Below are 27,144 nucleotides of genomic sequence, written 5' to 3'. Positions count from 1 at the left end.
CCGCGCGCCCCGGTGACGCTGTCCTGGCGTCACCGGGGCGCGCGGCGCAGGCGCGCGGGGCGAGCACGCGGCCGGTGCATGCGCCGGCGCGGAGGGCCGGGCGAGGAGCGCCATGGCGGCAGCAGCGTGTGGCGGGGAGGCGGCAGCAGCGGCGCGGGCCCTTTGCGCTTTCTCCCCCCGCGACCGTCGTTTCTTCGCCATCTCCAGTTCGGATGGGCGTCTGCGGGTGTGGGAGACGGCGAACAGCCGCTTGCAGCACGAGTACGTGCCCTCCGCCCACCTCAGCGCTGCCTGTACTTGCCTGGCCTGGGCCCCACCGGGGGGACGCCCGCCCCCCAGCAAGGTACGGGCAGTGTGTGAGGGAAGGGAGAGGGGGGACACCGGGGAAAAAGGAGGGAGTGCGATGGGGACGGCGGCGCCCCGAGCAGCCTCGACGCGTGGCCGCGGCCCGCTCGGCTTCACCCCGCCCTCCCGGCGCCATGTGGCGGGGGTCGGCGTGGCCGGGCAGGCCGGGGAGCGGAGACGCGGCGTCCCGGTGCGGGGAACGGGATAAGTGTCCCGTGGGGAGGACCGGAGCTCCGCAGGGTTCAGCCACGGCACCCCCCCCCCCCTCGCGGTGCCTGGGGCATGTCCACGCGTGACGTCCCCCGGGGTGAGGGTGTGGAGGGGAATCCGCACCCCTCAGAGGAGCATCGCAGGGTTGCTCTTCGCAAGGCTAATTTCACGTGTTGGTGGGGGAAGCAGCACTGGAGACTTTTTTTTTTTTTTTAAAAACAAAGAAGGGGCTATCAACAGAAGTACTGACTGTGTAAAATCGTTTGTCTTTCGTATAACCTGCATGGAAGAAGCCTTCTTTGAAAGAGCAAGGTATGTTACTCCACAGCACCTCTCGCCTTAATCGGAAAGGTGATGCTACAGAGCAGGTCGGCTGCTGTGCGTCTGCTTAGCTTATGTACAGTTCACATTCCAGTAAAGGCAGTATCTCTCCACACTTCCTTACCCTTGGAAGTATTTCCATGCAAGCTGCTATGCTGTCCGTGACACATCTTCCCGAGCTCAGGAATCCGGCAAGAAGGTATTCAGTAACTTTATTCAGAGCACACATCAGAGGGCTGGGATGTTCTCCACCTTGAATTTGTTTTATTTAACTTCACCTCAGGTGAGCGTTCGACCTGAAAATATCTGGAATATATACAGTAAGGTACCTTTTCATTCTCTTTATGTTGAAGTAATTCTATTTTTTTAGCTAGAACATACCATTTCCTGAGAAAAAATGTATCCCTTGGATAAAGTATGTGAAATCCACCCCCTTTATCGTAAGGAGTAGGGAGGGCTTTTTGAAATGTGTTTTGGTATATCAACAATTTAGTTTATTTGAAGTACTGTAAGAGGTATTTCAAAATGCTTGACACACAGATTACCAAGCCAAAGGAAGATGGTATTGTCTCATTTTTTCTCAGTTGAATGGCTTAGTACCTGAACTTTGAAAACTCCCAAAACACTTGAAGAATGTGGCCAAAAGGGTTAGTTTTAGATTGGCCTTAACCTGTTCGTTTGTCTTGTAACTTTGAAGAAAAAAGGATACATGCATTAATTGCAGGGCTGTGTAGGTTCTTCTTCACTCATAAATAAACTGAAACTGGCTCGTGAAAATGGAGTTAATCTATCCTGTGTGAAATAAAACTTAAGCTAACATAGCGCACTGCTGTGGTGCCATAAGTCAAGCACAGGAGGTTTCTGAGTGGCTTTTAAAAACTTACCCTTTTCTAGAGACCCACCCCTAAAACCCACAGATGCTCCAATTTAACCTGGTTTAGGGTTGTATGGAAAACAGACTTAATCAGACAGCATTTGGCTACCTCTCAGTGCTTTCTAATTATTCCAGTAGTTTGAATGCTGTCCACTGCTTGAAAGTTGGTACGTTTTCAAGTGGAGCGGGAAAAAATACCGTTTCTTGGAATAGTTATGCCATAAACTTCTATAATTCATTGGTTTGTCCTTAGACTGAACTAAAGAACTGAAGCTGTGATGGTTCTGCCAAATATATTTTATTGAATGTGTTTTTTCTGACATTATTTAGGTTTTTTTTTTCTTTTTATATTCCTGGAGAGTTGACATCTGTCTAGGTAGTACTGGTATCTGGTGTTCAGGAGTAAAACTGTGCCAGTAGATATCTATAAATGGTATTTGGCCAAGTTACACCTAAACTAAGTATGTTTTGGACTGCTGCCATGTTAATGAAGGCCATGTGTTACACGGGAATATTAGAAAAACTGCAGGCCCTGGAATTGCTGATGCAGTGGTGGCTTACTGGGATGTTCCCTGCACACGTGCTTTTGTAGTGTCAGTGCTTCCTGCTTGTGATGTTCGCCATGTCCTGCTCCATGAAGTGGTGCCTTGGGCAAGAGTATGTGGACCACTGACTTCCAAAATACCTTCTTCCACTTTCTTCCTAACAAGCTGCAACTGCTCTGTCATCTTCAACTCTCAAGACTCTTTAGGCTTCCCCCCATTTTGGTGTTTTAAGTGCTTTACTTCACATGTGAGCAGCGGAGATCGATTTCTGTTTTTAAAAAAAGAAAAAAGACTCAGTGGCTGACCTACTCAAGTAAGAATATTATGCAAAAATAAGTGCCCAGTCCCTTCACAAATAACTTTTTAACCATCTCTACTAATTAAAACACTGCTTTTTCAGGCAAAGTTGAAGGATTTCTAAATAAGCTTGAGATTCCATAAATCTGAAAAAAAAATCAAAAGGAAACTGATACTTGGTATAGTTCAGCTCCTCTGTCCTGTCTTATCCTATCCTATCCATGAAAACAGGGTGCTCTTACATTTAAGACCCTGATCCACAAGCGAATCCCACATGGGTCTCTACTGCAGTTGGGAGTCTGTCTATGTACTAATCTAATGCAGGGTAGAGAAGTTTGTTTGATTTTTTTTTTTTAAATTTTTTAACTTTTCATTCTTGGAACATTTTTTCAAATAATCTTCAACATTAATAGGTGTCTGAATTTTCCATTGGTATTTCTTTCATGCAAAAACTTCTGACAAAATGCCCCACTAATAATGCTGATACAGGGTGTTCAGTAAAGAAATACATGTGAAAAAAGAATTGGAAAAGCCTTCACTGCCTCTAGCTTTCTTCTTGACACTGGAAATAACTATGGATCTCAGTGGGAATTTTGTTGTACCTTTGGGTTGCTCCAAGGGAAATTGGCCATAACAAACTGAAAGGGAGGGTGAACAAATTTTAGTTAAAAGATTTATGCAAGGGAAGAGAATGAAATCTGTTCTTAATTGTGGTTTTGCTTTGCAGTGGGGGTGTGTGGGGTGGTTAGTAAAACTACATAAAGAGATTGAAAAGTACCAGAAAACACATAAACTGTACATGCATCTCCCCTGGCTGTGTGGCCCTTGTCTTTGGATGTCAGGCAGCAGTTTCAAGATGGCTTAGTTGTCATTGCTGCCAAAAGTTTAACTAGTTGAGTCTTTTCTCATATATTGTTTAAAACCTGGTTGATTTACTTGGTTGTGCTTTGTGACTGTGATGGTTTCTCAGCACCTGTCTTTTTGTAATATTTTATAAATACTGTTCTTTCCCAGGAAAGATGAAGCCTAAACAAATGCTTGCAAAAAACCCAATATAATCTCTTTTCTCAAGAGACTGCTTTTGATGTAAAAGTATTTATATAGCATTTTGGTATTTATTGGCCTAAAACAAAACACTTGTCCTTGCAGAAAGTGTTGTCTGTGTTAAATACAGAGAAAAAGAAAGTCATGCTTCAAAGAACCAAAGTATTTATTCTGCATTGTTAAACTTTTAAATCTTAGTTGTGGTGAAAACTCCCAAATCCTGATTGACATTGTATCTCGGCCTGAGTATAGATTATTTACATTCTGTGTGCGATGTCTGTTGTATGACAGATAGGCTATACCACATGGAGCTTGCACAGAGCTGATCGCTCACATTTTGTCGGAGCCTCCTTTGGCTTCTTCTGGCTACTCATCAGCGCAAATATATCTGTTGTGTAGAGGAAGCATTAGCTTGTGTATAATTTTTTTTTTTTTTAAATTGGAGAGAATGCTTTGCTGTGGCATAACAAATACAAGGAGACTTACCAAAGTCCAATTTAAAAACTAATCAGTAGCATTAGGGATGATTTTTTTTCTTCTGAAGTCCGTGAACAGTTTTTCTTTTCTTTTTTCTTTTGTGTGTGATTAGTTATGTGGGATTAACCCAGTGAGAATAAATGTGGAGAATAAATGTAGTGGCTTCTTCTGCTTTCTTTGTTTTAGTTTCACGTGCTAAAGAGCCAGTTTTATTCCTTCTCCCCTTCCCAGTGATGTGCTGCATTCACCTGTGTTTGGTTGAGAGAGATGAAGTGAAATCCCTCCTTGAAGTGGTTGGTAGCACTTGCAAAGCAAGAGGGTGAAAACTTAAGAATTGCCTGATCATAGGAGGACCTCTGGTACTGACACCAGGACTTGGGCAGAGCAGTTAACTTCGAGTCCTGGTTGCTTCCCTCTGCCGAGTGGGGTAGCGCTTTCTTTTTAAGAGGCATCATGAATACTTAGTATTTGCAAGACTCTTCTGAATAGCTTTTGAGAAAAAATAAACAGATCATTCTTGATCAAGCATTTCCATTTTGTGGATGAAGTATTCTGATTATGTTAATCTTTATCTCTGCCTCTGGGACACGAACTCTGTGAAAAACTTAAATATGTTCTTTTTCCCTCATGGATGTGGTCGCTAGGCTGGCAAAATGGCCTCCACCAAATGTTTGCAGGTGACTCATAGCAACTTTGTTATCCTGTACGTGGAGGTACAGGATGAGTCTCTAGGTTGATGTGCACTTCAGTCTCTTCATTTTATGTCTTAGCAGAGTTTGTGCTGGCTGACTGGGTCTCAAACTTACAGAAGTTTTTTTTCCCCTCTGCTTTAATGCTGAGAGTAGCTGGTCAGACTAATTAATTTCACATTTTCTCTTTTTTGATTTTCCAGGATGGCCCCCAGAGGAAAAAACGGAAGTCTGAAGTTGCAGAAGTGGACAAGCAGTTAGATATCCTGGCTGTTGGTACAGCAGTTGGTAGCATTTTGTTGTACAGCACAGTAAAAGGAGAATTACAGAGCAAGCTAGTAAGTAATACACTCTTCATCACGTGCCACTGAATACTGATGATTTCAGTCAGTTTATGCTGCTCTTTCTGCTGCTCAAAAATGGAATAAACTAACCTAATTATTCAGATTTTTTTTTTCTTAATAGCTGTGTATATAAATAGAGGTGCAGTAAATCAGGTGCTTGGGAATCTTCAGGTGGTGCTTTTTCTGTTGTTGGCAGTACGTACACGTTGAGAAATCTTGGTTTTGAAGTTAATGCGTTATCTTAACATTGTGCATGGATTTGTTATTTTGCATTAAAAATAACATTAATGATGAAATACCTAACTGGAGGGTTAAGTCCTCTGTGGGAGTGTTGTACCCTCAGTTCCTGCACGGTATTGTGGGAGAGGAGGGCAGGACTGAAGTACTCATTGACTCTTGGGAAGGTGTCGTGCTGATGGGCTCTTCTGTACAGATGTAAATTTACCTCCCTTGTGGAAGCTTTTGAGCCCTCTCAGCACATGATCTTTCTCGAATGAGATGCGTGGTTTTCAAAGTTTGCCCTTCGCATTGATAACTTCCCTCTTACTCCTAAGTACCTTGGTTTTAGTCTTGGGTTACGTAACAAGCGAAATAAATCTGTATGAATGACTCTATGCAATACTTTGAGATACTTGGGTCTACTTCCGCTTCTAAACTCTTAGTTGTGTGTAGGCGATCAATGTACATGAATTAAGAGAAAGCAATGACTTCTTAAAATCATGATACACGCAAGTGACAATAGCTAACAAATATCAGCTCTTGTTTTATGGAAAAGCTGTATTTATGCCTGAACACTATGAACAAAATAAAAGAGTTTCAGGTTAAAATTTACAGTTTCAGTTAGTTTGAAAACACTGGCTGCTCTTCTATAGGAGCAGGATAGCAGATGTTATTTGGTGAGTACTTTTGTTTTGTTTGTTTTTTTTTTTCCAGATAGGTTGAATTAAAAGATTATTCCTGCTAGAATAAGAGCCGTCACTTTTAGCTGTCCTTACTGAACAGAATGTCTGGCTAGGATGTATTTTGTTTTGCTTAAAGCTGATTGCAGCAACACTTTTGGGAGTGGTCTGAGCTGGCTGTTGCTGATTCAAATAGTGAAATTTTACAAACTTCAGGAAATATTTTCATAAGCGATTAAAGTATATATGTGAGCTGCAGAGATTTTGGTGGTTAAGAGAGGTGAATGATAAGCCTTTGTAGGGTCTTCTGATCTGATGATAGCTCACTCTTGAATGCTGAGTACAAAGGGAAGGATACTCATCTCTGAATATACTTAAGCAAGCAGGCACTTAGATGACTATCAGCAAGACATCTGTGCTAGCCTTTCCTTTGAGCAAATTTCATACTCTTAGACAGCCTTGTTTGGCTGTGTGTTTAAAAATAGTGGGCAGGACAATTTTTTTGTTAACTCTGAAGTGCTAGAACAAGAATTCAAATACTTATGTGTACATATCAAAATATGAAATATCTTTAACTTATATAACTGCATATGTATATTGCTCTTTAAAACCACACCCTCTCTTCAAGTTGCCAATGATTTGAATTTAGTTCTCAAAAGGGCAGCTTGTTCACATTGTTGGTGTGGGGAAGACTCAGTAGTCAAGACTTCTTCATTTATTAATGACTTGATCCTCTTCTACCTTTTGTAGGATGGCGGTCATGACAACAGAGTAAACTGTGTGAGATGGCATCAGGACAACTGCTGCTTGTATAGCTGTTCAGAGGACAAACACATTGTGGAATGGAACGCACAGACCTGCAAAGTAAAGTGGTAAGTGATGCCGGGTTGTGGTCACATTTATTGACACTTGCTTTTGTGCATTTCATCCTTTGCAGGTTTTAGTGAGGCCCTGTTGGAAATGCTGTGCTCTGCTAGCCAGGCTTCATGCCCCCTGTACAAAATTGACTGTTGGCTATTATTCTCCTGAGATTGGAAGTGGGTTTGTTAAGGGATAAAAGAGTAATTCTCATAGTTGGGTTTCTTTCTCTGTGTATTGGAAAGACTAGATTAAATGAGTAACTGTGCTGAGAGGGATTTGGGTCCCTCCATGCTAACTTTGAGTGGGACATGGGCTTCCAGTCACTTCTGTGATGCTGAAAAATCTAAATTCTAGAAAATAATCCTGGAAATATTAGGGAGCAGATACTGGAACACCTCATCACAGTTAAATTGGTTGTATGCATCTACCTGGCTTTGCTCAAAGGGCCTTGCTGTGATGATACCCACTTGGTTTCGCTCACTACTGATGTGCAGTGGGGACAGTTCCACTTGGCTGTCTGAGCAGGCTGCTACTGTTAAAGTACTGTTGAGCAAAATAGAGCTTAGTGCAGAGTAACAAGATGTCTGGTGTAGGCATTTAGTTTCTTTTGTAATAAAGTCAAACTGTTTTTAAACTTAAAAGAAGAAATCAAGATTTCTTTTAATGATCCTGGTCATCTTACTTCAGTAAAAGCCTAGCGAGTGATGGCACCTTGACCCTTCTCTTATGCTGTTTCTTTTTTGTAACAGTTCCCACTGTTGTGTTATTCTTACTGCAGCGCTACTGGTTTTGTTGAAGATGGTGTGGGCACTGCAGAGAGCCCGCCGTCAGTAGCCTCTTTGATTTCCTTAGAAAGGAGATGCATCCTTAGGTTGTATTAAGTTGAGACCCTGACGTAAAGTAGCAGAAGATGGCTGTAAAATCTCCCTCTAGCCTTCTCTTCTTAGGGTTGAACACACCCAGTTCCCTCACCTTTTCCTCTTACATTACATGCTCTAGTCTCTAAGTTGCCTTCGTGGCCCTCCACTGGATTTACTCCACTATGTCAGTGACTTTCTTGTACTACACAGTGCTCGGATGGAGTTTCAAAAGTATTGCACAGAGGAGAGGAATCACTTTCCCTGACCCACTGGCCACACTCCAGCTAATGCAAATCAGTATGCAGTTGATCTCATTGCCACAAGGACCTGCTGCTAACTCTTGTTCAACTTGACTTTGAGGACCACAAGCTCCTTTTCTGCAAAGCTGCTTTCTGGCCATTTGTCCCCAGCCTGTACTGGGATTTTTCCTTTGAGCTTTGAGATTCTGACAGCCTGTTTCTCAAGCCTGCTGAGATGCCCCTGAGTAGCAGTCCTGCCCTCCAGCATATCAACTGCTCTCCTTAATTTGGTATTGAATGTCAACTTGTTATGTGTGGATTATATCCCGTTTTGAGATCATTAATGAAGACCTGGGCAATTACTGAGAATGTTAAACAGTATTGAGATATCCTTAGGGAGTGACACTTAGGGAGTAACTGGCCACCAGCTGGACTTCATACCAGTGGTCACAACTGTTTGAGCTCAGTGATCCAGCCAGTTCTTATCCCTCCTTAGAGTCCATCCATTAAGTCTATATATCTCCAATTTGTCTGCAAGCATACTATGTGAGACATTGTCAAAAGCGTGCTAAAGTCTAGTTAAATGGGATACCTGGCTCTCCTCTCATTCACCAAGACAGTTGTCTCGTTAATAAGGCAATTGGGTTGGTTAGGCACGATTTGCCATTTGTAAATCTATGTTGGCTGTTCCCAGTCACTTTTTTGACCTTTGTGTCCCTGGAAATGGCTTCCAGGCAGATTTGTTATGTAACCTTCCCTGTTGTTTCCTGGATTCTCCTTCTTGTGGACACATTTTGTCTCCTTTTCCAGTCATCAGAAATTTCTCCTGAGCTATGCAGCCACTCAAAATGATAGTGTGGTCTTGTAATAACACTGGCCTCAGCACTTTTGGGTGCATCCCATCCAGTCTTAAGGAGCTGCATGTGTTGGATTTGCTGTTGTGATCCCTAATTTGATCTCCCTCTACTATGGGGAGTGCTTTGCTCCCTCTGAATCTGGCACTAGGTTTGGGAACATGGGAGGCCTGAGAGCCTTTGCTTTTCAGTGCTTTGGCCTTTTCTGTGTACTGCATGGGTCCCTACACCATTCAGCAGCAGGCCCACACTTTCCTCAGTCATCATCTTACTGTTGCTGATGTGCTGTATGTAGATGTCCTTTTGTTGGCCTTCATATTCCCTGCTGGTTTGAACACCAGCTGAACTTTGGCTAATTCTGTCCCTGCATGCCTGGACAATATTTTTATATTCCTCTGTGTAACCTGTCCCCACTTACACCTTCTCTATACTTCTTTTTTGTGTTTTTGAGTTGAGTCAGGAGTTATCCACTTGGCCAAGTCAGCTTTCTGCAATACCTAGTGATCTTCTGCTCATTGGAATGGACCATTCTTTTGCTTTGAGGAGGTTATCCTGGAAGAGCAACCAGCTTTCCTGGGCCCTTTTGCCCTTCAGGGCAGCCTCCAGTGGGATCCTGTCAATCAGTTCTCTGAATAAGTTGCAGTCTGCTCTTCTGAAGTCCAGGGTTGTCATTCTGCTGTTTATCTTGCTCGTTCTTCCTAGGGTCTTTAAATCCATTGTCTTGTGGTTGCTATAGCTGGAGGTTGCCACCAATCTCTGGGTCTACTTGTGCCCTCTGATGCTGCCCTTCCAGCAGTTGCTGGGGTGGTTAAAGCCCTTTAGAAAAACCAGCACATGGGATTATGAAGATTTACCTATTTCTTTTTTAGTCAGACAATCTGTAGCAGATGCCCACCACATCACCCTTGTTGGTCTCTTCTCATACTTACTTGTAAGTTCTCTACTGGCCCTTTGCCTGTTTCAAAGGAAAGCTCTGTGCATTCATGCTACCCTTTTGTGTGGAGAAACCTCTCTCCCTTTTGCCTTCCTGGCATGTCCTCACTGAATTGCCTTCCTAAAGGTCCATTTATTGCAGCACTGCTGTCTTGCAAGCTATCCCACTGTTTGTCTGTGATCCCAGTGAGATCAAAGCTCTGAAACTCCCCGTGGATATCTAATTCACCCTGTTTGTATCCCATAGCGTGTGTGTTCATGTACAGGTACTTGAGATGGGTCCCAGTCATGCTGTTTTCTCGGGAAATGTGAGAATTTTTCCTGTCATGCTTCATCTTGGGTGTTTCCCTCTGCCCCTGTACCATACTGCTGCTTTTTGGGGGGCTGTGGTTATAAAAGATAATTAGAGGCATTGTATTCTTTAATTTTGAAGATGGCAACAAAAAAATAATTCATGGAGTGTATACATTAAAAGTACACCAGCAATATAATATCATGCTTTTTACCTGATTTTTTTTTTCTCTGGTGATATTACGAGTCATACCTAAGGTAAATGACATTGGAAAGAGGAGAAGAAAACAATTCTCTAAAATTTTACCTAAAGTCATGAGACTAGAAGGAACAAATTATCCAAAATAATTGCTCATGCCCAATGTACATGTGAGATTGCCTGCATTCTTTAACACTTGTCAGGATCTGGAAATGAATCCTTATGTATCCCACAGAGAAGTCAAGGTGATTGCTCCTGGGGTAGGGAAGTGTTCAACTTCTTTTGATTTGCAGGCTTCTAGACATTTTCCTATAGAAGTATGGACTGCTAGATAGGGAATGGAAACGACATGGCTTTAGGCTTGACTTTTGTAATTACTGTAGAAGTAGTCTATAGAACCACTTCAGGAGGTCTGTGCAGCACACATTGAAACCTCTGGCAGAGGGACAAGCTGTTGGGGAAGAGCGAATTTTTGAAGACGCAAGAAAAGGTGTTGGACAGAGGTAGTCTAAAATATTCTGGATGACTTGTGTTTCTCTGTAGCTTTTTCATGTCTTAAATACCCTGAATACTCAGAGGCATTCTGTACATCTCCTTATGCAGCTTCTTGTTTCATGATATCCTGTTTAAAACTCTTTCCTTTAAAATTATATAAAGAGTATCCAAAGTAAAAACTGATGGATTTTTGCTGTGTTTTATATTCTGCAGTCTAGTTTAGACTATTCTTTTTAGTACATTTAAAAATACCTTCTTGGGTTTACATTATTAAATGGTTTGAAATTCTTAGTCCTGACCTTCTCTTTGGAAGGGAATACAAAATGTTGTCATATGCTCTGTAAGCTGTAATGTTGTTTGTCAAGTTTGTAGGCAGTAAAACTTTCAGCTTCTATGAAACTTCATCAGAAGTGATACAATAAATGAGCTCTGTTTTGGAAGACAGGAGAGGTGCTGCTTGGGCACGTGAAAGTTATTTGGAAGTATTTCCAGAGCAGCTGTTTACAATCAGAATGTGATGGGTTGCAGGGTACTTCCTATCTGTAAAGGGTTTGTGTTAATGCTTTCCTTGCAATTTTGTCCTGCAAGAAATGTGTAGTACTCAGACTCCTTCAAAGCAGATGCAAGCTTTTCATGACAGCATCTTTTTTTTTTTTTAAATAGTGCTTTGAACGATAGACCTTTAAGGTGAAGTTTATTATTGTCAGTGTCATTGACAGACTTGGGAGGAGGGACAGGAACCAAATGGGCCTTGAAACTCTGAATTTTAGTGTTGAGAAGACCTTTCTGAATGGGTTGGTGTAAGATTTTTGGATTATGGTGCAAAGAGAAGTCTTGGTATGGCTCCTCTTACCCTATTTTGAGTAGTAGAGAACTTCGAGAGAGGAATTCAGAAGAGAATAGGCAAATATTAAAAGAAGTCAACAGTTGTTCAGTATTACATAGCTTTGTGTTTTTGAGTTGCTGTATTTTTGTGTAAACTAATTTGAAGGAGAGGAGCAGAAACAGAATAGCTTTGACCTCATCTTTGACTACTTAAATTATTATTTTTTTACCATTTTTGCCTTAAATTTTCCAGCATGGTTGATGTGGATTTTGAGATTATGCTAATTAATACTGTTTTTTCTATTTCTTCATCTTTCTCCCTTTGTACAAAAAACCTCCATCCAAATTCTAGCAAGTGGAAAGGCGACAATAGCAGTGTCACCTCTCTATGTATCAGTCCAGATGGGAAAATGTTGCTGTCAGCTGGTAGAACTATAAAACTGTGGGACCTGGAGACCAAAGAAGTCTACAGAGTAAGTAACTTTGTTAAACTAGATGCAAAAAAATACCCTTCTTGATTGGTGACATTATGTATCTAGTGTTTCCTGATAGGACATCTGAAAATTTCATTTGGTCTGAGGAGACAACTGGCAGTTTTGGGATTGCTGGAAGCTGTTGCTGTGATGATACCCTCAACTGGTGGTTTCAACTGTCTGAGAGTTGAATGAGGACATTAAATTCCTTGGCTGTGTCTGAGCATGCTACCAGCACCCTTTCTCGAGCCTGTAGCAGAAAGATGGATGCTGTTCTTTTTTGCTGGGTCCCTTTCTGATACCCTTCTAGCAGGAGAATTCAGTTCACCACGGTATTAGTTACTGCTGGCATGGGTTTGTGCATGAGCTCCCTGACTTATAATAAGTCCGTCCTTAAAGCCTTCAGGTTTCTTTGCTAAACTTTATGTAACTGGTGGCATTACCAGTTTTGCTGTTGAAACAATTGGAAGGCATAGGAGCAAAACCCTCGTTGTTCCTTGAGCAGGGCTCAGACATGAGCAAATTACCATGTTTTAGCTCTTCCATAAATGCAGTCACGTGCTCTTGCCTGCTAGCAGACAGGATGCAGCTAGTCTCTGAATTTCCTGGTACTTGCTGTCAGGTAAGTGTATACACATGTGCTGTTACTGTGGTGGTGCTGGCACATGGCAACTACTGTGTGTGTCTGCATCCAGTGATGACCAAAACCACTATTTACGAAAGTAGATTGGAGAACTGTGTTTTTTGGGGTGGGGGTGGTGAGGCAGGGTGGGGTTGAACAGCCTTAGTGTGTCAGCAGACCTGTGCGTTCATCTTACAGTTGAGAATGAAAATATGAATCTAGTTTCATTGTAGAAGTTGAAGTGTAAAATTGTGTGTGGGGAAAAAAAAAAGATGACGTGCTTTCTGACAGTACCAGCAGTACAGGTGGATGTGATTTCTTTTGCATGGACTTAGTCCCAGTGAATTTGCCTTTGATTCCCCATTTAACTTTTACAATTCTGATAAATATCTGGAGGGTCAGAAAAAGTTTCCTTGAAACACAGAAATGCAAGGAAGCTGATCGCTAGTAAAAAAAAAAAATCACTGAAATGTCCTTGTTGACTTAGTAACGCTTGAATCTTTCGTAACGCTCTTTAACTGATGTTTTAATTTATGCCATGTGACTGCTTATGGCAATCGTTGAAAGATTCTTTTTTTTACTTTCTTTTAGCATTTCACAGGCCATGCTACGTCAGTGTCATCATTAATGTTTACCACAGTGAAACCTATGAATGAAAATAAGCCCTTTGATGGAATTACGGGGCTTTATTTCTTATCTGGAGCTATACATGACCGATTACTGAGTGTATGGTATGTAAGGTTTTCATAATTTGTAACTTTGATTATGATTGGTATTGAGGATAGACTCAACAAGTATGTTCTGAACTCTGTGATTAAACAGAAGGTTAAGCAGAAGGGACACTGGAGAAATGCAGTGATGACCTCTTAAATGGTGCTTGCAACTCACTGATTGTTGAATGAAGACGTGAATTTCCTTGGCTGTGTCTGAGCATGCTTCCAGTTGCCATTTGGATTGCTGATGTATGCCAAGAACATACTGTGTAATAGGCTTCCTTGTTTTTTGTACTTGCTGTAAGGTTTACGCTAAGTTTTCTTGCTAAATTAGGAATTGGGAGTTACTTTGCACTTGGAATTTACAACACTTTCTAAGCTGAAAGCTGAAGTTAGAGCGTGAGTATTTTGGGTGGGGTAGATACTACCACAGTTGCTGATGATTTAGGCTTTATAATGCTTTTCAGGTGCAGAGGGTGCTGTTTGTGCTATGGTAAATAGTGTGTACTGTTTGTGTCTTCCAGGCAGATCAGATCAGATAGGAAAGAAAAGAATGCGGTGATGTCTTTCACAGTAACAGATGAACCAACTTTTATTGACCTGACTGTATCAGAAGTCAAAGAAGAGGTAGGACCAATAGTTTGTAACCACATATGTTCAACAACTTTCAATTGTCACATCAGTTTCCTTTTAAGGGTGTGAAGAAAGAAGCTTGGTTTGTATTTGGCTTTGGTTATGCAGAGATGAGATCTGAATGCCAATTCACAGGCGTAAGGATATTTATTACAGGTGCATTTATAAGGCTGATGGTTTGAAATACTCAAAGCTGCTAAGTGCATTCAGTGTTTTCTTCAGAAATTTTACTTGTGATGGCGGAAATGTCAGTTGTTTCCTATTTAGAACAAGTTAGTAATCAAAATGGTTGTTAGAACTTGGCATCATAAAACAAAAAAAATTCTTTCTAAAAATGCAGTTTGGGTATGGTCCTGTTTTTTCTGATCTCAAGTGGCTTTGGCAGTGTAACTGCATTTTGAATTAACTAGCCCTTAATGAGTTAAAGTAGCAGCGTGCATTCCCCAAGCCTCTCAATTTCAGCAAGTACAAGTCTTTCAAAGTAGTTGTCTTATGAAAAATGTCTGCATGTGAAACATGTTCACAAACTGTTTCAGTAATTATTTAAAACATTTTTCTCCTGCTGTCTTTAGATTTCTTTCTAAAAACAGTATTTCATGCTAAATTTTCTAATGTTTCCAGTTGTACCCTCTTACTGCATATATTGGAGATAAGAGTATTCTGTAATATACACCTGTCATTTAATTGCTCAGAGTACTCACCTCAGTTTCTTTCCTCTAAGTGTATTTACAATGTCAGTGCCTTTGTAGACCTGTGCCTCTAGACATGTTGGGTACCAGATTTTTGGAACATTGCTGCTTATGGTCACATATGTCTGCTACTGTCCAAACTATTCAAATTTGCATATATCAGTAGTGATAAAGTACAGTTATGAGTTATCTTTTTGTCTCCTAATAGTTGTACTACATGTTCCTGAGATGTTAGTGCCTTTGGTCTTCCTTAAGGATTTAGTTATATCTTTAATGCGTTTAGTTACTGAAAAAAGTCAAATCGTAACCATGCAACTGTCTCTTGATGTCCTGTACTTATGGGAGGTTTGTCCGTTGAGCTAATTAAAATCTTTTACTGTTCCTTCTTTCAGCCTGTGAAGTTAGCAGTTGTGTGCAGAGATGGGCAGTTGCATTTATTTGAACATATCTTAAACGGGTAAGTTAGTAATCATCTTGAGGGTGTCTTTGGGAAAGGTCTGGGATTACTGTAAGGCAAAGTTCAGTCTTGTCATGCTGCTGTCTTTAAGCTCTTGTATCTGTTCACAAACCGGGTTCCAGCTGGTTCTTTGTCTTGGGTTACTGGACACATTTTTGGAGAACTTACTTGCTGGGGGCTGTGCTGCACTTCGATATTAAGTGTTGCTTTAGCCAAGATTTTGTGTGTCTGTACCTCACCTTAGCCATCTGTAAAAGGCGTAAACTGGCTGAGTTTGCTGAGGACTTGCTAATGAAAGGTGCTTAGGTGTGCAAGATGTTGAAGTGTTTAAGCTAAACCTCTTGGAATTCTTTCATTCCTTTTTTTTCAGTTATTGCAAAAAACCCTTAACATCAAACTGTACTATCCAGATAGCAACGCCTGGAAACGATGGGGACTCCACACCAAAACCAGTCCCTATTCTAGCAGCTGCGTTTTGCGCAGACAAACAGTCTCTGCTGCTTGTGTATGGGAACACCTTACAGCCCATCATAGAGAAAGTGGTATGTAAAACTTACTGGAGAGGTTTCGGATTTTGTAATATGGACTGCATACTGCTCTCAGTTGGAGGGAATTTTTACTTTTTTGAAATTGTATAACAAGACAAAGCTTATTCCTTCGCCCTTTTCTGGGAGCTATGACTGTTGCCCCTGAGCTGTTTTGAAAGGTGATTTGTATTCTTCCATTCTTTCAATTAAAATACAACTTGACGTTATTGCTGGCTGTTTCTTGCCATTTCAGCCATTACTAAGTTGGGCCATTGAAACTGTTTTTAATACTGTTTCAGTTTACCAGTGTGAGCTTCTTTGGAGAGCATACAGATCTGGTAACAAAAGGCAGATGTGCAAAGCAGCTGCTGTTATAGAGTGAAAAAAGTTCATTGTACTTTATACCTCTGGAATTTGTTCTCATCTTTCAGTAGCGTAATGAACCACAGGGGTGAACCTCAAATATATTAACTGGTTTTGTTCCTGTCCTTCTAGTCTTTGAACACCACTGAATCCCACATATGTTTGATAAGGGACATCCAGAAAGTGTTGTCACTTAAAACAGATGTTGCTCTAACAAAGGTGAGCTTTGCGTGAAATGCGATTTTGTTGCTCCTCCCCTTTTGCTTTGGAAATGGTAGAATTCACTGCTCTCTTTTAAAATGAGGTTGGATTTCTGGATGGACCTGCTCAGAGCTGCAGTGGTAGCTCCAGATGTCCATAGCGCTCAGGCAGGTGTGGGTAAAGTGTGCTTCATGGCTGCTGTGTCCCCTAGTATGCTCTCACACACAGTTACCCTTCTGTAGCTCATAGTAAGTCCTGTTCTCAGCAGGTCTGCTTGATAGACAGGACTGGCTGGTGGTTTCTTTTCTGCTTGAGACCAGTCCTTCCCCTAGACTCTGTCAGTTTGTACAGCCTCTTTGACCCTGATGGTTTGGGGTGAAATTGGGATGGCTTTGTTTTAGACTCTAAATAAAATGCAATGGAGCCTTAAAGGGCATGTCCTTTTGGCTCTTTCTTGAGGTGGCCTTAATGTGTTCCTACTCACAGGGATGTGGCACCTGGGAATGTGAGCTTGACACTTAGATGGCAACAGTGTCCACTGAGGCCACTTGCCACCATTTTCTCTCGTGCAGGATCCCCTGGGGGTTTAGAGACAGGCCATGAAGTTCTTAATCAGTGTGCATATTCAAGGCCTTGAAGATTTGTAACGCTTGCAGTATCAGTGAAGTGAGCAGACAGCGCTGTTTTTCTAACCTTCAAGATACCTACTGGATCTGGTGCTCCATCAGCCAGGCAGGGTTTTGTGCTGATTCCTCAGTCCTGGAGCTTGTGGGTAGCAGAGCTGAAATGCAGTGAGAGGTGCAGGAACTCCCTGGCATGCGGTGATGATACCCATTTTGGTTTCGCTTTTTGCTGAATTCCAGTGAAGACGCATTTCTCTTGGCTGTCTGAGCATGCCTTGTGGGGAGAAGGTCAGTGATTAGTGTGGGGAGGAAAGGGGATAGTATTTTAACACCATTGCTGTTCTACAGTAAAATTCTTGGGGCACAAAATCAGATTTTTTGACTTTTACACACAGCATATGGAAGTTGCTTTGCTCACTGTAGTAGATTATGTTTGTATCACTTCAGTGGACACCCAGCAGGACTCCCGCAAGTACAGAGGTTTGGGCAGGTACTTCAAAAAGAGGCCTGTTTAACCATTGTGGTTAAAGAAGTGTTCTGGAAGTAGCAGGTAGCATTCCTGATACTCTGGAAGTGGCATACTCCCTTACATCCTCTGCGGGTCAGGGGAGCACTTGGTTATTAAATATATTGCCTTTAAAATTTGATCTCCTTTGTGTTCATTGAAGATGGATACTATAGCTTGTTTGGTATAACCTAAGGTTGCTCTGTTTGTCATTGTGATCATAGTCTAATTCAGACTACTGCATTCTGCATCTGAGCAATCCCTAGAAGAAAATCAGTGGAATTGAAGTGACTAATAACTACCTTTTACTGTTACAGTGTGCTGCTATTAGTGATCAGTTCTTACCTTTCAGTGGAAGCTGAATTAATCTGCATGCCATTTATGGGCCTGACTATTAGTACACGTGGTATCTATTGCTAGCAAACGTCCAAGTACTTGTTGGATACAAACACTTAGTTCAATGAGTGTTATGGAACAAGCTTGTAAGAAAAATGATTCACAGGTGATTCCAAAGAGACCGTTGTTTTAGTTAATTATGAAAACTATCTGACTCTTGCTTGAGGTTATTAATTGCTCTTAAAAATGTAGGATTTTCCTAATATATATGTCAAGAAAATGGGTTGTGGCAGACTGGTTTTACTGTGTATGTGAGTGGCTCGGAATAAAATCAATTTTTTAAATTGGAAGAATGCTCAAGATACTAGCAATTCATGCAGATGTGGTTATTTCTGTCTACTAGGTAAAGACACCTGTTGTGAACTCGGACACCAAAGTTCTAGTGCCTGGCATTCCAGGACATAGTACAGCTGTCAAAACTCCATCCTCGGGAAAGGAGAAAAAGAAAAACAAGAGGAAACCGGGAGAGGCAGAGGTAAAGTGCTTCCTCTTTTAAACACAGCAATAATGGAGAAACTAGAATCACAAATCATCATTATAACTTCTTTAGGTGAACTGGAACTTGCTTTGTTTGGCATGGAAGCACGGTTAATGATATCTTTTTGTATGAAAGAGACTTCCCTCTGCTCAAAACCTTCTCCTCATTCAAGCCCTGTGTGCCTTGCCTGTAGCTTTGCCATGTTCCTGCAGAACACTGTCACATGCTTGTGTCTGTCACTCTGTGCTAAGGTATATTACTGCTTTTCAGTCAAAACTTCATCTTCTCTTCTTTTCTCAGGCTATTCTCTGTCAGTACATTTAAAAGAATATGCAAAATTGGTGTTATTTTCCAGCAGAATCGGAGGGAATGCTTTAGGTTAGGTACTTTGCTTTCAGCTGATGTTTCTGAGAAACTGCACTGAAACAGCACTGCCCTTGTTTACCTGCAGGAAAGCATTGAAGAGCGCCTAGAAGCATTGGATATTGATGTGAGCAAAGTAAAAACTCCAGGTGGCCTTCCACAAACAGATAGCTTTGCGGTACTTTTGGTTCAGGGCTTGGAAAGCAATGATGCAGAAATCTTAAATGTAAGTATTACAAGATCATTGTATGCTGTTTAATCTATTCGCTGAGACTTGTGGGGAACCTTTCTGAAAGCTGGGGAGGCTGAACAGTCAAGAACCCGTTGTTTCTCCCAGCTGCTTTTTGCTGATTTGCTGCTCAAGGCAGTGGTACTATAAATGATAGTAGCGGTATTACTTGTTGTTGTTATCTACCTTGTTTTCTGAGTCAGTCCATGAACGTTGAGGTGCTTCTGTTTATGATAAATTTGTTATGTCACAGTTCAGATGTTTTACAAGTGATGTTACTAATGCAGCCATCTTCCCTTTAGCTTGAGCTGGAGCATATTCTGTACTTAGTCTCCTCAGTGTGTGGTTTCCAAGTAGATACTGTTTGAAAAATGCATTGATGACAACAGTTTCACTTGAAAAGCTTACTGTTGCACTTGGACTAGGAGGAAATGATAGTTCTAGGGCAGGGAAATTAAATCTGAAGAATTTGATGCTGAATAGAAATTACTCGTCACAGATACTGGTGAAAGGTGTTTATTTACAGAAGTCAAGCACAGAAAATAGCAAGGGAAATTTTAATGTGCCTGTGATGCTTTGTTTCTAACATGGGGTGGGTGGGCTAGAGGCAATGCTAGATTGTTTTAGATGGGTTAATCAAATATCTTATTTTGTTAATTGTAGCTGACTTGAAAAATGGAACTCCTTTTCATAGTAAATCTTCTTTTACTCGTTATCCTCATCTTAGCATATAAAGGTAGTGGAGTAGAAAAAAGAGATTTAAAGCCAGGAATTTTTGATTGTGCTCATTGCTCATACACATGTTAAAACTGAATGATTCTCTGATCATATTTTTCTATTTTAACAGAGAGTGCTTAACACAAGAAAGGAAAATGTAATAAAGAACACAGTAGCCAGAATGCCTATACATGCTGTCATTCCACTGCTGCATGAGGTAGGAGAGACTGCGTTTCTTGTACTGTCATACAAGCCACATTTGGTTTGCATTCTACCTGGGGAAAATCCAGGATATGTATTTTTTTTTTTTTTTTTTTTTTTAACCAATGAAATTGGTTTGGTAGTTTTACAGGACAGAAATTGTTCTTAATTTATCTCTCATACATTCTTATCTTCTCTGGCTGAAGCTTAACCAAAGGACAAAGTGCCACTGGTCAAAGCTAGGACGAGCATTAGATCATGTAATATTATCTTAAATTATTATGTGGGAAAAAGAAAAGCAAGAGGTTAAGCTAAAGCTTGTTTAGTCCATGGCAAACAATTACCATTACATCTGCTTTTAAACTATTAAAATGGATGATAATTTGAAACATGAAAATAGCAGTCCTAGCCAGAGCAAGTTATATGAGCATAAATATGCTAGATACTCAATTGAGAGAAAGAAAAATAGAATACATACTTACAGCAGTGAGTTTAGATAGCACTTGGAAACCGAGGGGCAATTTCTTTCCTCTTTTGAAGATAGCTCAGAAGCCCAGTTGCTATATTTAAGCTTTGTGACATCACTTAGTAATAATTTTTAAAGGGATTTGGCTTCTGAACTGCTTATTCAGTGATATTAAACAAAATCTGTATTTGGACAGAAATATTTTAATGATTAGCCTTATCTAGACATTACTTTGTTTGAACTTAACATTGATTAGTTGCTCTTGTTGTGTGAAAGACATTCTGTAACGTAAGTTAATGGTTAGATTTCTCTTGTATTTTAATGTGCTGGCCGCAAGTAAGATTTAATTTTTACTTGTACTAATCTTAACTGAATTATGCAGATGGCCTGGTTTTGCATGTTCCTTTAAGCATGTGTTGTGACACCTCCTTAGACTTATGTTAATGAGATGCAGCGTTTCTTCTGTAGGACCTTTGTCAGAGAATCTAAGTGCAAGTGTTGACTATGTAATCTCAGTGGATGGACAGATCTTCATGTAACTGTCTTCTCCAGAGCTTGAGATTTGTTCTGTGAAATAGCCTTTACCTGATACTATCTTTACTTGTCTCCCCAACTTGTCCACCTTGTAACAGCTGCTCTACTAAGCAGATACACAGAGACATAAACAAAGGGATTTCCTTCTACTTATTCCTGCCAACTTTAAGTTTCACTTATTCATATTGCCTTTTAAGAGTTCTGGTTTTATTGTAATAATGAAACTCAGCTTCTGCAAGTTAGCAGCCTGCGTACAGGATGGTAGAGCCAGCAGTGTAATATTCTGGACCCTGGCAATGGTTAATCCTAGCAAACTTCACGTGCCTGGAGATCTTTCTGCCCCAGTATTGGGGCTGTCACATGGATGTAATGTTGGGTTTTTAAACTCATTATGTGTTTGTTACTTACCGCTGACTATTTTTGTCCTTTTAGCTTACGAAGAGGTTGCAGGGCAACCCATACAGGTAAGAGACAACTCAACTACAGTTTCATTCACCTGAAACTTTTCTAGTGTGTGTGTTATGGTCCCTCCCTCCACCTATGTGATTGCTTTCCATAGTAACTGTAATAAAACTGCAGCACCTTGAGGTAAAAATTCTCACCTGATTGTGGGTGCAAAGAGGAGCTTTTATTAAGGCAGTGCTTTGTCAGGATGGCTGAAGTGGAATTAAAAAGGGAAAAGGATACCTGAAATAAGCATATAACCCTGAGAAAGTACCTGAAGTCCCAGAATATTGACATTGCAGACCTGATCAATATGTAAGATAAAATAACTATCAGATTTATACCTTGTTTGGTTTAATTATCAAATATATTTAGACATCTCCTGGTGTTGTGTTTAATTAATAAAAAACCCAGCTCTTCCTGTGTCCCGTCCGTTCCCCCCCCTGCCCCCTGCAGTCTTGTTACATTGCTATAAGGATAGCTTTGCTGAGACTAGCTGTCATTAATTGTGGTGTTTGGGTTTTGGTTTTTTAAATAAAAATTCCCTCATTGTAGGTGGAGAAAGAAGTAGCATGCTTTGGTCTTTTATTCACTGAAACCTCCTATAAAAGGTGTCAGAAACAGAGACGCCTGAATATGTCTCGTTTTAATCCCTCACTTAAATGTCTGTTCTTTTCTTAACAAATAACTTACATAGGTATCTCATCTGGATAGCCAAACTATATTTCCATCTGCATTTATCTTTTTATGTAATGAAAGAGGAGCACTTTCTATAGATCTGCTTAGCATTGAGAATGTGAAATGGGTGTTTCTCAGCCAGTATCTCTTCGATATAATTTATTTTTCTTTTCCAGTGCCTCACTAATGGTTCGATGGCTGAAGTCTGTGTTTACTCTACATGCATCCTACCTTTCCACAGTGAGTATTTTGCATTAATGCTAATGCACATAACTAAAACTAGATTTAAATGCTTAAATATATGTATGCTCTTCCTTCAGGAATCTGTCTCCTGCTCTCCACGTATGGCAGTGCCCAAATCAATGTACAGAGGGCTATACTTCTGCCACTTTTGCCGAATTGCTGCACATTGGTTATAAATTGTTTTAGTCATTCATGACATAATTATAGTCATCCCAAAGTCAAACCAAGATAAGTTAAGTCATACCTGTGAGAGTTAGGGAACAAAACTACTGTCAAAGAGTAATCTAGCCTGTGTTGCTAAATCTTACAGAACTAAGTTTGCCTTGCTGTTGTAATGCTCATCTTGAGACTATCTTGGGCATGGCTAGATTTATAGGGTAAAGGTGTGCCAAAGTGGGCAGGGGAGTAAGTAATGTTGTAGCTTCTGGGTTGAAGTCCAGCCTTGCCTTACAAGTGATGGATAAAGCACTCTTGCTCAGTTAAGAAAAAGGCATTTTGGCACTGTTAGTCCTTTCTCCCATTTATTATAGGATTGGTGTGCACATGTTGCTGAGGCTGCATTCGTACACTGGTGTATATTCAGTTCCCATTCACACAGCTTTCCAACTAGTCCTTCGACGTCTGCTTACGGCAGTGACTGTGGAAAGGAAAAGTGGTGTAAGAATTGCCATGTTTTGAAAGTAGGTGTGTTTCTAAACATGGCTAACTGTTAATTGATCAGGCTGCAGGTGGTTTCTGTGAACCTTCATCTCTCCCTTCTGTCTAGAATAATGTGAGCAAGGATTGCTTGCCCTAAGTGTACAAAGGTAGTTTAAAAATTTAAAAATAAGACATTTGGGATGTGTTGGTCAACATCTTCATTCTTCTTCATCATTCTCTTCTCCCAAGTTGCCAGACCTTATTCCTCAGCTGGGAATGCTATACCAGTTAATGGAGAGCAGAGTAAAAACTTTGCAAAAGCTTTCCCGTCTGCATGGAAGACTCTTCATTCTTGTCACCCAGGTGAGTTCCAACTAAATAACATGGGATGTGTAGAAGCAGTATTGTTTGCAGACTTGACCTCCTGTTGTGGTTACATCTGATGGGACCTGTCATTGGGAACTTAATACAGCTGCTGTACAGCTATGCTGATAATGCTGAAAGCAGCACACTTAATTGGCTATCTAGTCAGTCCGTGCTCACTGGAAGTGTTACACGCTTTTTCCTGCCAAATGTGTCTACTAACCTGTAGAGTTTTAAAGGGGAATAAATAGGAGGTACTGGGCCACTTCAGAGCAGATGCCTCTCAAATTTTACTTTGTCCTTCGTACTTGTTTGGCTGTTAAACTACTACTATAAATGAAGTAATCTGTGTTAAACTCGATGTAGACTTCATTTACATTGTTACGAGTTTTGTTGACTTTTAAGGTTGGAATATATGATTGCATCTAAGGCTAATCTGCAAATTCCATTCAGGTTGCAGCATCGGAAACAGTTCAGGATGTAGCTGAGGTTAATCAGACTGCGAAGCTGGTATATGAGGATGGTAAGTGTTGTACGCTAGGTGTAGCTCAGCTCCTGAATTCACATGACAGCCATTACTTGATGGCTGTTCATCATGTTCCTGTGCTTATCTATTAGTGTACACTCTGCAAGTAGAGAGTTTTTGTGGGAAGTCCATGGCAGGAAGGTCAGTGGTTAGCAATGCAGGCATCTTGTAGTTGGTTGTTCCTTCCTTCTTTCCCCTCCTTTTATTTCCTTTCATTCCCTCCCATCCCTGCTTCACAAATTAAGGAATCAGTTAATTGGAAGTTCAATATGCTGCTTAACTTAACTGGCAACCTCGGATTTCTAGTGTTAGCTTCCCTTCTGCTAAGGTAGATACATTCAAGGCACTTTTACGTTTGAGTCAGCAGGATGTCAAGGTAGTGGATGTCACTGTGTGTGCACGTACGCTTCTAATTTGGCCTTTTTTATCTACTGCAACTTCATACTGTATAATTGTAATGGAAGTGACTTGTTCCTAATTCATGTTGATCAACCTAATCTTCAGCTAGAATTAGCTTTGGAATTGAAATAACAGTTTGGAGACTTAGCAGCATGTGGGGTTGGGCTTTGTTTGCACAATGAAATTTTAAAGTCTGTTCTCCAGACTGAGGGAATTTTTTTCTCTTTGCAGACTCCTCAGAGGAGGAAGGCTCAGATGATGAGATGATTGCAGATAAAGACTCTGATGTAAGTGGAGTTGGATCAGATCTTCTCCCATTTGCTTCAACAGAAATTGTGTGACTGTCAAAGGTTCAAACATTCCTGTTTATTTTTTCGCCAGGAAAACTGGGATGAAGATGAAGAAAAAGAGGAGCAATCTGATGAACAAGATATGACTGTTGAAAAGGAAATCAATGGTGATTCTGATTTGGAACCAGAAAATGAAAGTGAAGAAGAATAACGGCACGAAAGAATAGTTTTAACAGTTTAAACAAGCGGGCCACCAAACTCTTTTAATTCTGGATCATCTTGCTGAAAGATGCCATATTTGCATATAGGGAGTGCAGACTCGTGCACGGCCTGTGTGCAGAGGCACATGTGGGGCACTGTGCATTTCTGAATCCAGAATGTTTAACCATGCCAGCCTTCTCTCGCCCTATTTCCCTGCGCTTACTTATAGAAACATTTCTTCCACCTCATGGTCAGATTATGCCTGTCATGTGGACATGCATTTGTATCTCAAGTGAAATAAATCTGCCACCGCTGTTTGTGTGGTAAACTTGGTTCAGCTTTACATTGAATTTGTTTCAAATATTCAAGGATCAAAGACAACCGGTCTATACCTTCTTTCCATGCTTCAGTTAGCAATAGCAAGTGGGCATCCTGCTGCATTTTTAAAAAAACAAAAACAAAGCAGAAAAAAGAAAAAAAAGATATTTTTGTAATATTTAAATTCTCTACTGAATTTCTTTTCTTCCCCCCCATCCTCCATTGGTTTAGCCATGCCTTGGTGATATCTAAATGCCAACCTGACTTAAAAATGGCTTTTTTTTTTTTTTAACAAATTTGAACTCAAGACTTTTCTATGTATAAATCAATGACTTTTCTTGTGCTTCAAAAGGACATTAGAACTATCACTGGCTCCTAATTTTGTTTTAATGGAGGCTGTATGTAAGTGTAATGCTAACCCAGAGGATAGACTGTGTTGAATTGGGTGGGGAGAGGGGAGTAACACTGGGAAATGAGAAGGTGAATGCTTGTGAATACGTAGCGCACAGCTATACCTTTATTATGGATTTTTAATCTCTCAGTGGCAGAACAAGGACAGCTATTTGCTCAGCTAATGGAAGCTGAAGTGGTGCAAACACATTTTTAAGAGCAAAACAAGGTAAAGGTTTGAGCGGTTCACCACTATAATGTACAATAATATATTTGTCTATAAATGGAGCTGTTGCAACTAAATACCACCCTCTTTGTAAAGTGAATAAATATACATCTCCTTTACCAAATACCTGTCTTTGTGGTGTTTGTTGAGAGAGACCGTAGGTAGTTAAGGGTGGTGGTGAAGGATGAAGTGCTGTTTGTAGAAAGTAGATTTCTAGTGGAGGAGGAAGCCAACCTGAAAGGTTACAGTGTTCTGCAAAGCATCTGTTGTTACCGATTTCTTGGCTCCCTATGTTTCAGTCCTATCTGTTGGTTTGCCTGCTGCTTGGGGATCGCACTGGGGTTGTGGCATTGTCTGGAGGCGTAGGGGATTGTGTCATTGACAAAGCTGGAAGAAACATGTTCTGTCTTTGGAGAGCTGGAGGGAGAAGGGCAGCAGCTGGAGGCTTCCAGTCTTTGGAGGGTTGTAACTGACAGTAAATTAGTGTCTTAATAATTTGTAAAGCTGGGCTTTTATTTCATTTCTGAGATGCTGTGAAAATAAATGCTAACATTTGTGCATTGTCTGTACTCAAGCCACCAAATTAGGCTGAACTGATGTGTTAAGTTCTTAACCAGTACTGATGTTACTATATGCAGGCCGGCTTCAAATCAGGCGAAAGAGGGATGTGAATGAAGGTCTGTTGCATTTCAGGTGAGTGCTGTTCTGCTGAGCTTTTGGGGCGCGGAGTGACACAAGGAGCAGCTGTGTTTTGGTCGTGCAAGGCCCTACATGTATCTGTCCCCCAGTCTTTCCGGAAGTCGAAGCAGGAGCCCTGGGTTGGGGTCAAAGAGCAGGCTGAGTATCTTGTTGGTACTGTTTTGGTATGGGGAGTGGTGGCACTGGAAACTTGCCACACTCCCCATTGCACCTGTAAGGTGGACACTACCTGTGGCCACCCTTTCGGTCCACCAGAAACATGTTGCAGGAGTGGAGCTGTGGAAAACCTGGCAGCAGGAAGAGGAGGGGAATTTCAAGAACGTTTTGTTCATTCTTTGGTCTCGCCGACATTGAGATTCTGCACATCTGTTTCAATATTGGACAACAAGCTGGTAGCAGGGGTACGAGTTCTGGTCTTGCACTCTGGTGTTATGACAGCCAGGTCACGCTGTCCTCTGAGCCCTCTGCCTGTATCATCTTCAAGCAGCTGTTCGGTGTTGAAACCATTTGGGTATGGCAGCTGCAAGCAATTGGGCTGGTAGTTCCAAAAATTTCCCTCACTTCAGAGCTGATAACTGACGGTTCTGTGCACTTTCTAATTCTTACAACTGTTTATCTGCAAAGCCAAGGTCTCAGCCAGCTGATGACTAAGCTGTTTGTGTCCTCATCTTTCAAAGATGCAGCATCGTCTGGAGAAAGAGGCTGGAATTGGGGTAGGTCCTCCCTTGCAGCCCTAATCCTGGTAGTTTTGGAGCAATGAAGAGAGAAGGGAGGAAAGAGAGAAACTAGCTGCTCATTTGGAGCAGTGCAGGTTGGATGAGGGTTTCTGTAAAGAGTCCAAGGTGTGTCCAGAGCAAGCCTCTGCAGTTGAGCAGTCAACACATGAATAGGGTGGAAACTCTGAGGCGTACTTTTGTTTTTATTTGCCTGACTAGT

At 41.1% G+C, this 27,144-nt stretch overlaps 1 protein-coding gene and 4 non-coding genes across 6 annotated transcripts; all 5 read left to right on the top strand.

The window, feature by feature from the left end:
* The first annotated feature begins 60 nt into the window (after window positions 1–60).
* On the top strand, window positions 61–24,907 carry WDR43 (WD repeat domain 43). 2 transcript variants are annotated; one of them, XM_075496578.1, is made up of 18 exons: window positions 61–343; window positions 5,006–5,140; window positions 6,796–6,917; window positions 11,955–12,075; window positions 13,289–13,428; window positions 13,935–14,037; window positions 15,125–15,189; window positions 15,560–15,731; window positions 16,212–16,298; window positions 18,148–18,279; window positions 18,734–18,871; window positions 19,722–19,808; window positions 21,225–21,256; window positions 22,091–22,154; window positions 23,046–23,159; window positions 23,613–23,682; window positions 24,316–24,371; window positions 24,466–24,907. In XM_075496578.1, the coding sequence occupies exons 1-18, from the start codon at window positions 113–115 to the stop codon at window positions 24,583–24,585; spliced, it is 1,989 nt and encodes a 662-aa protein (XP_075352693.1). In that variant the 5' UTR covers window positions 61–112; the 3' UTR covers window positions 24,586–24,907. The 2 variants fall into 2 exon arrangements, with proteins under 2 accessions (XP_075352693.1, XP_075352694.1); XM_075496579.1 differs by lacking the exon at window positions 61–343 and adding an exon at window positions 1,103–1,201.
* Window positions 7,355–7,431, top strand: LOC142408533 (small nucleolar RNA SNORD53/SNORD92). Its single transcript, XR_012775331.1, has one exon. It is a non-coding gene; the product is annotated as a small nucleolar RNA SNORD53/SNORD92 (small nucleolar RNA).
* LOC142408534 (small nucleolar RNA SNORD53/SNORD92) lies at window positions 12,218–12,302 on the top strand. The gene has a single exon (XR_012775332.1). It is a non-coding gene; the product is annotated as a small nucleolar RNA SNORD53/SNORD92 (small nucleolar RNA).
* On the top strand, window positions 13,548–13,631 carry LOC142408535 (small nucleolar RNA SNORD53/SNORD92). The gene has a single exon (XR_012775333.1). It is a non-coding gene; the product is annotated as a small nucleolar RNA SNORD53/SNORD92 (small nucleolar RNA).
* Window positions 17,097–17,175, top strand: LOC142408532 (small nucleolar RNA SNORD53/SNORD92). Its single transcript, XR_012775330.1, has one exon. It is a non-coding gene; the product is annotated as a small nucleolar RNA SNORD53/SNORD92 (small nucleolar RNA).
* Window positions 24,908–27,144: the final 2,237 nt, after the last annotated feature.

Source organism: Mycteria americana, chromosome 3, assembly GCF_035582795.1.
Source record: "Mycteria americana isolate JAX WOST 10 ecotype Jacksonville Zoo and Gardens chromosome 3, USCA_MyAme_1.0, whole genome shotgun sequence".
Taxonomy (NCBI): domain Eukaryota; kingdom Metazoa; phylum Chordata; class Aves; order Ciconiiformes; family Ciconiidae; genus Mycteria; species Mycteria americana.
This window is presented reverse-complemented; position numbering and strand designations above follow the sequence as displayed.

Excerpts from the sequence above, each read along its gene's own strand:
- WDR43 (XM_075496578.1), top strand. The coding sequence starts at position 113 with ATGGCGGCAGCAGCGTGTGGCGGGGAGGCGGCAGCAGCGGCGCGGGCC. Across the intron at positions 22,155-23,045 it reads ATGCATCCTACCTTTCCACA|TTGCCAGACCTTATTCCTCA; the intron begins GTGAGTATTTTG and ends TCTTCTCCCAAG. Across the intron at positions 24,372-24,465 it reads TTGCAGATAAAGACTCTGAT|GAAAACTGGGATGAAGATGA; the intron begins GTAAGTGGAGTT and ends TTTTTTCGCCAG.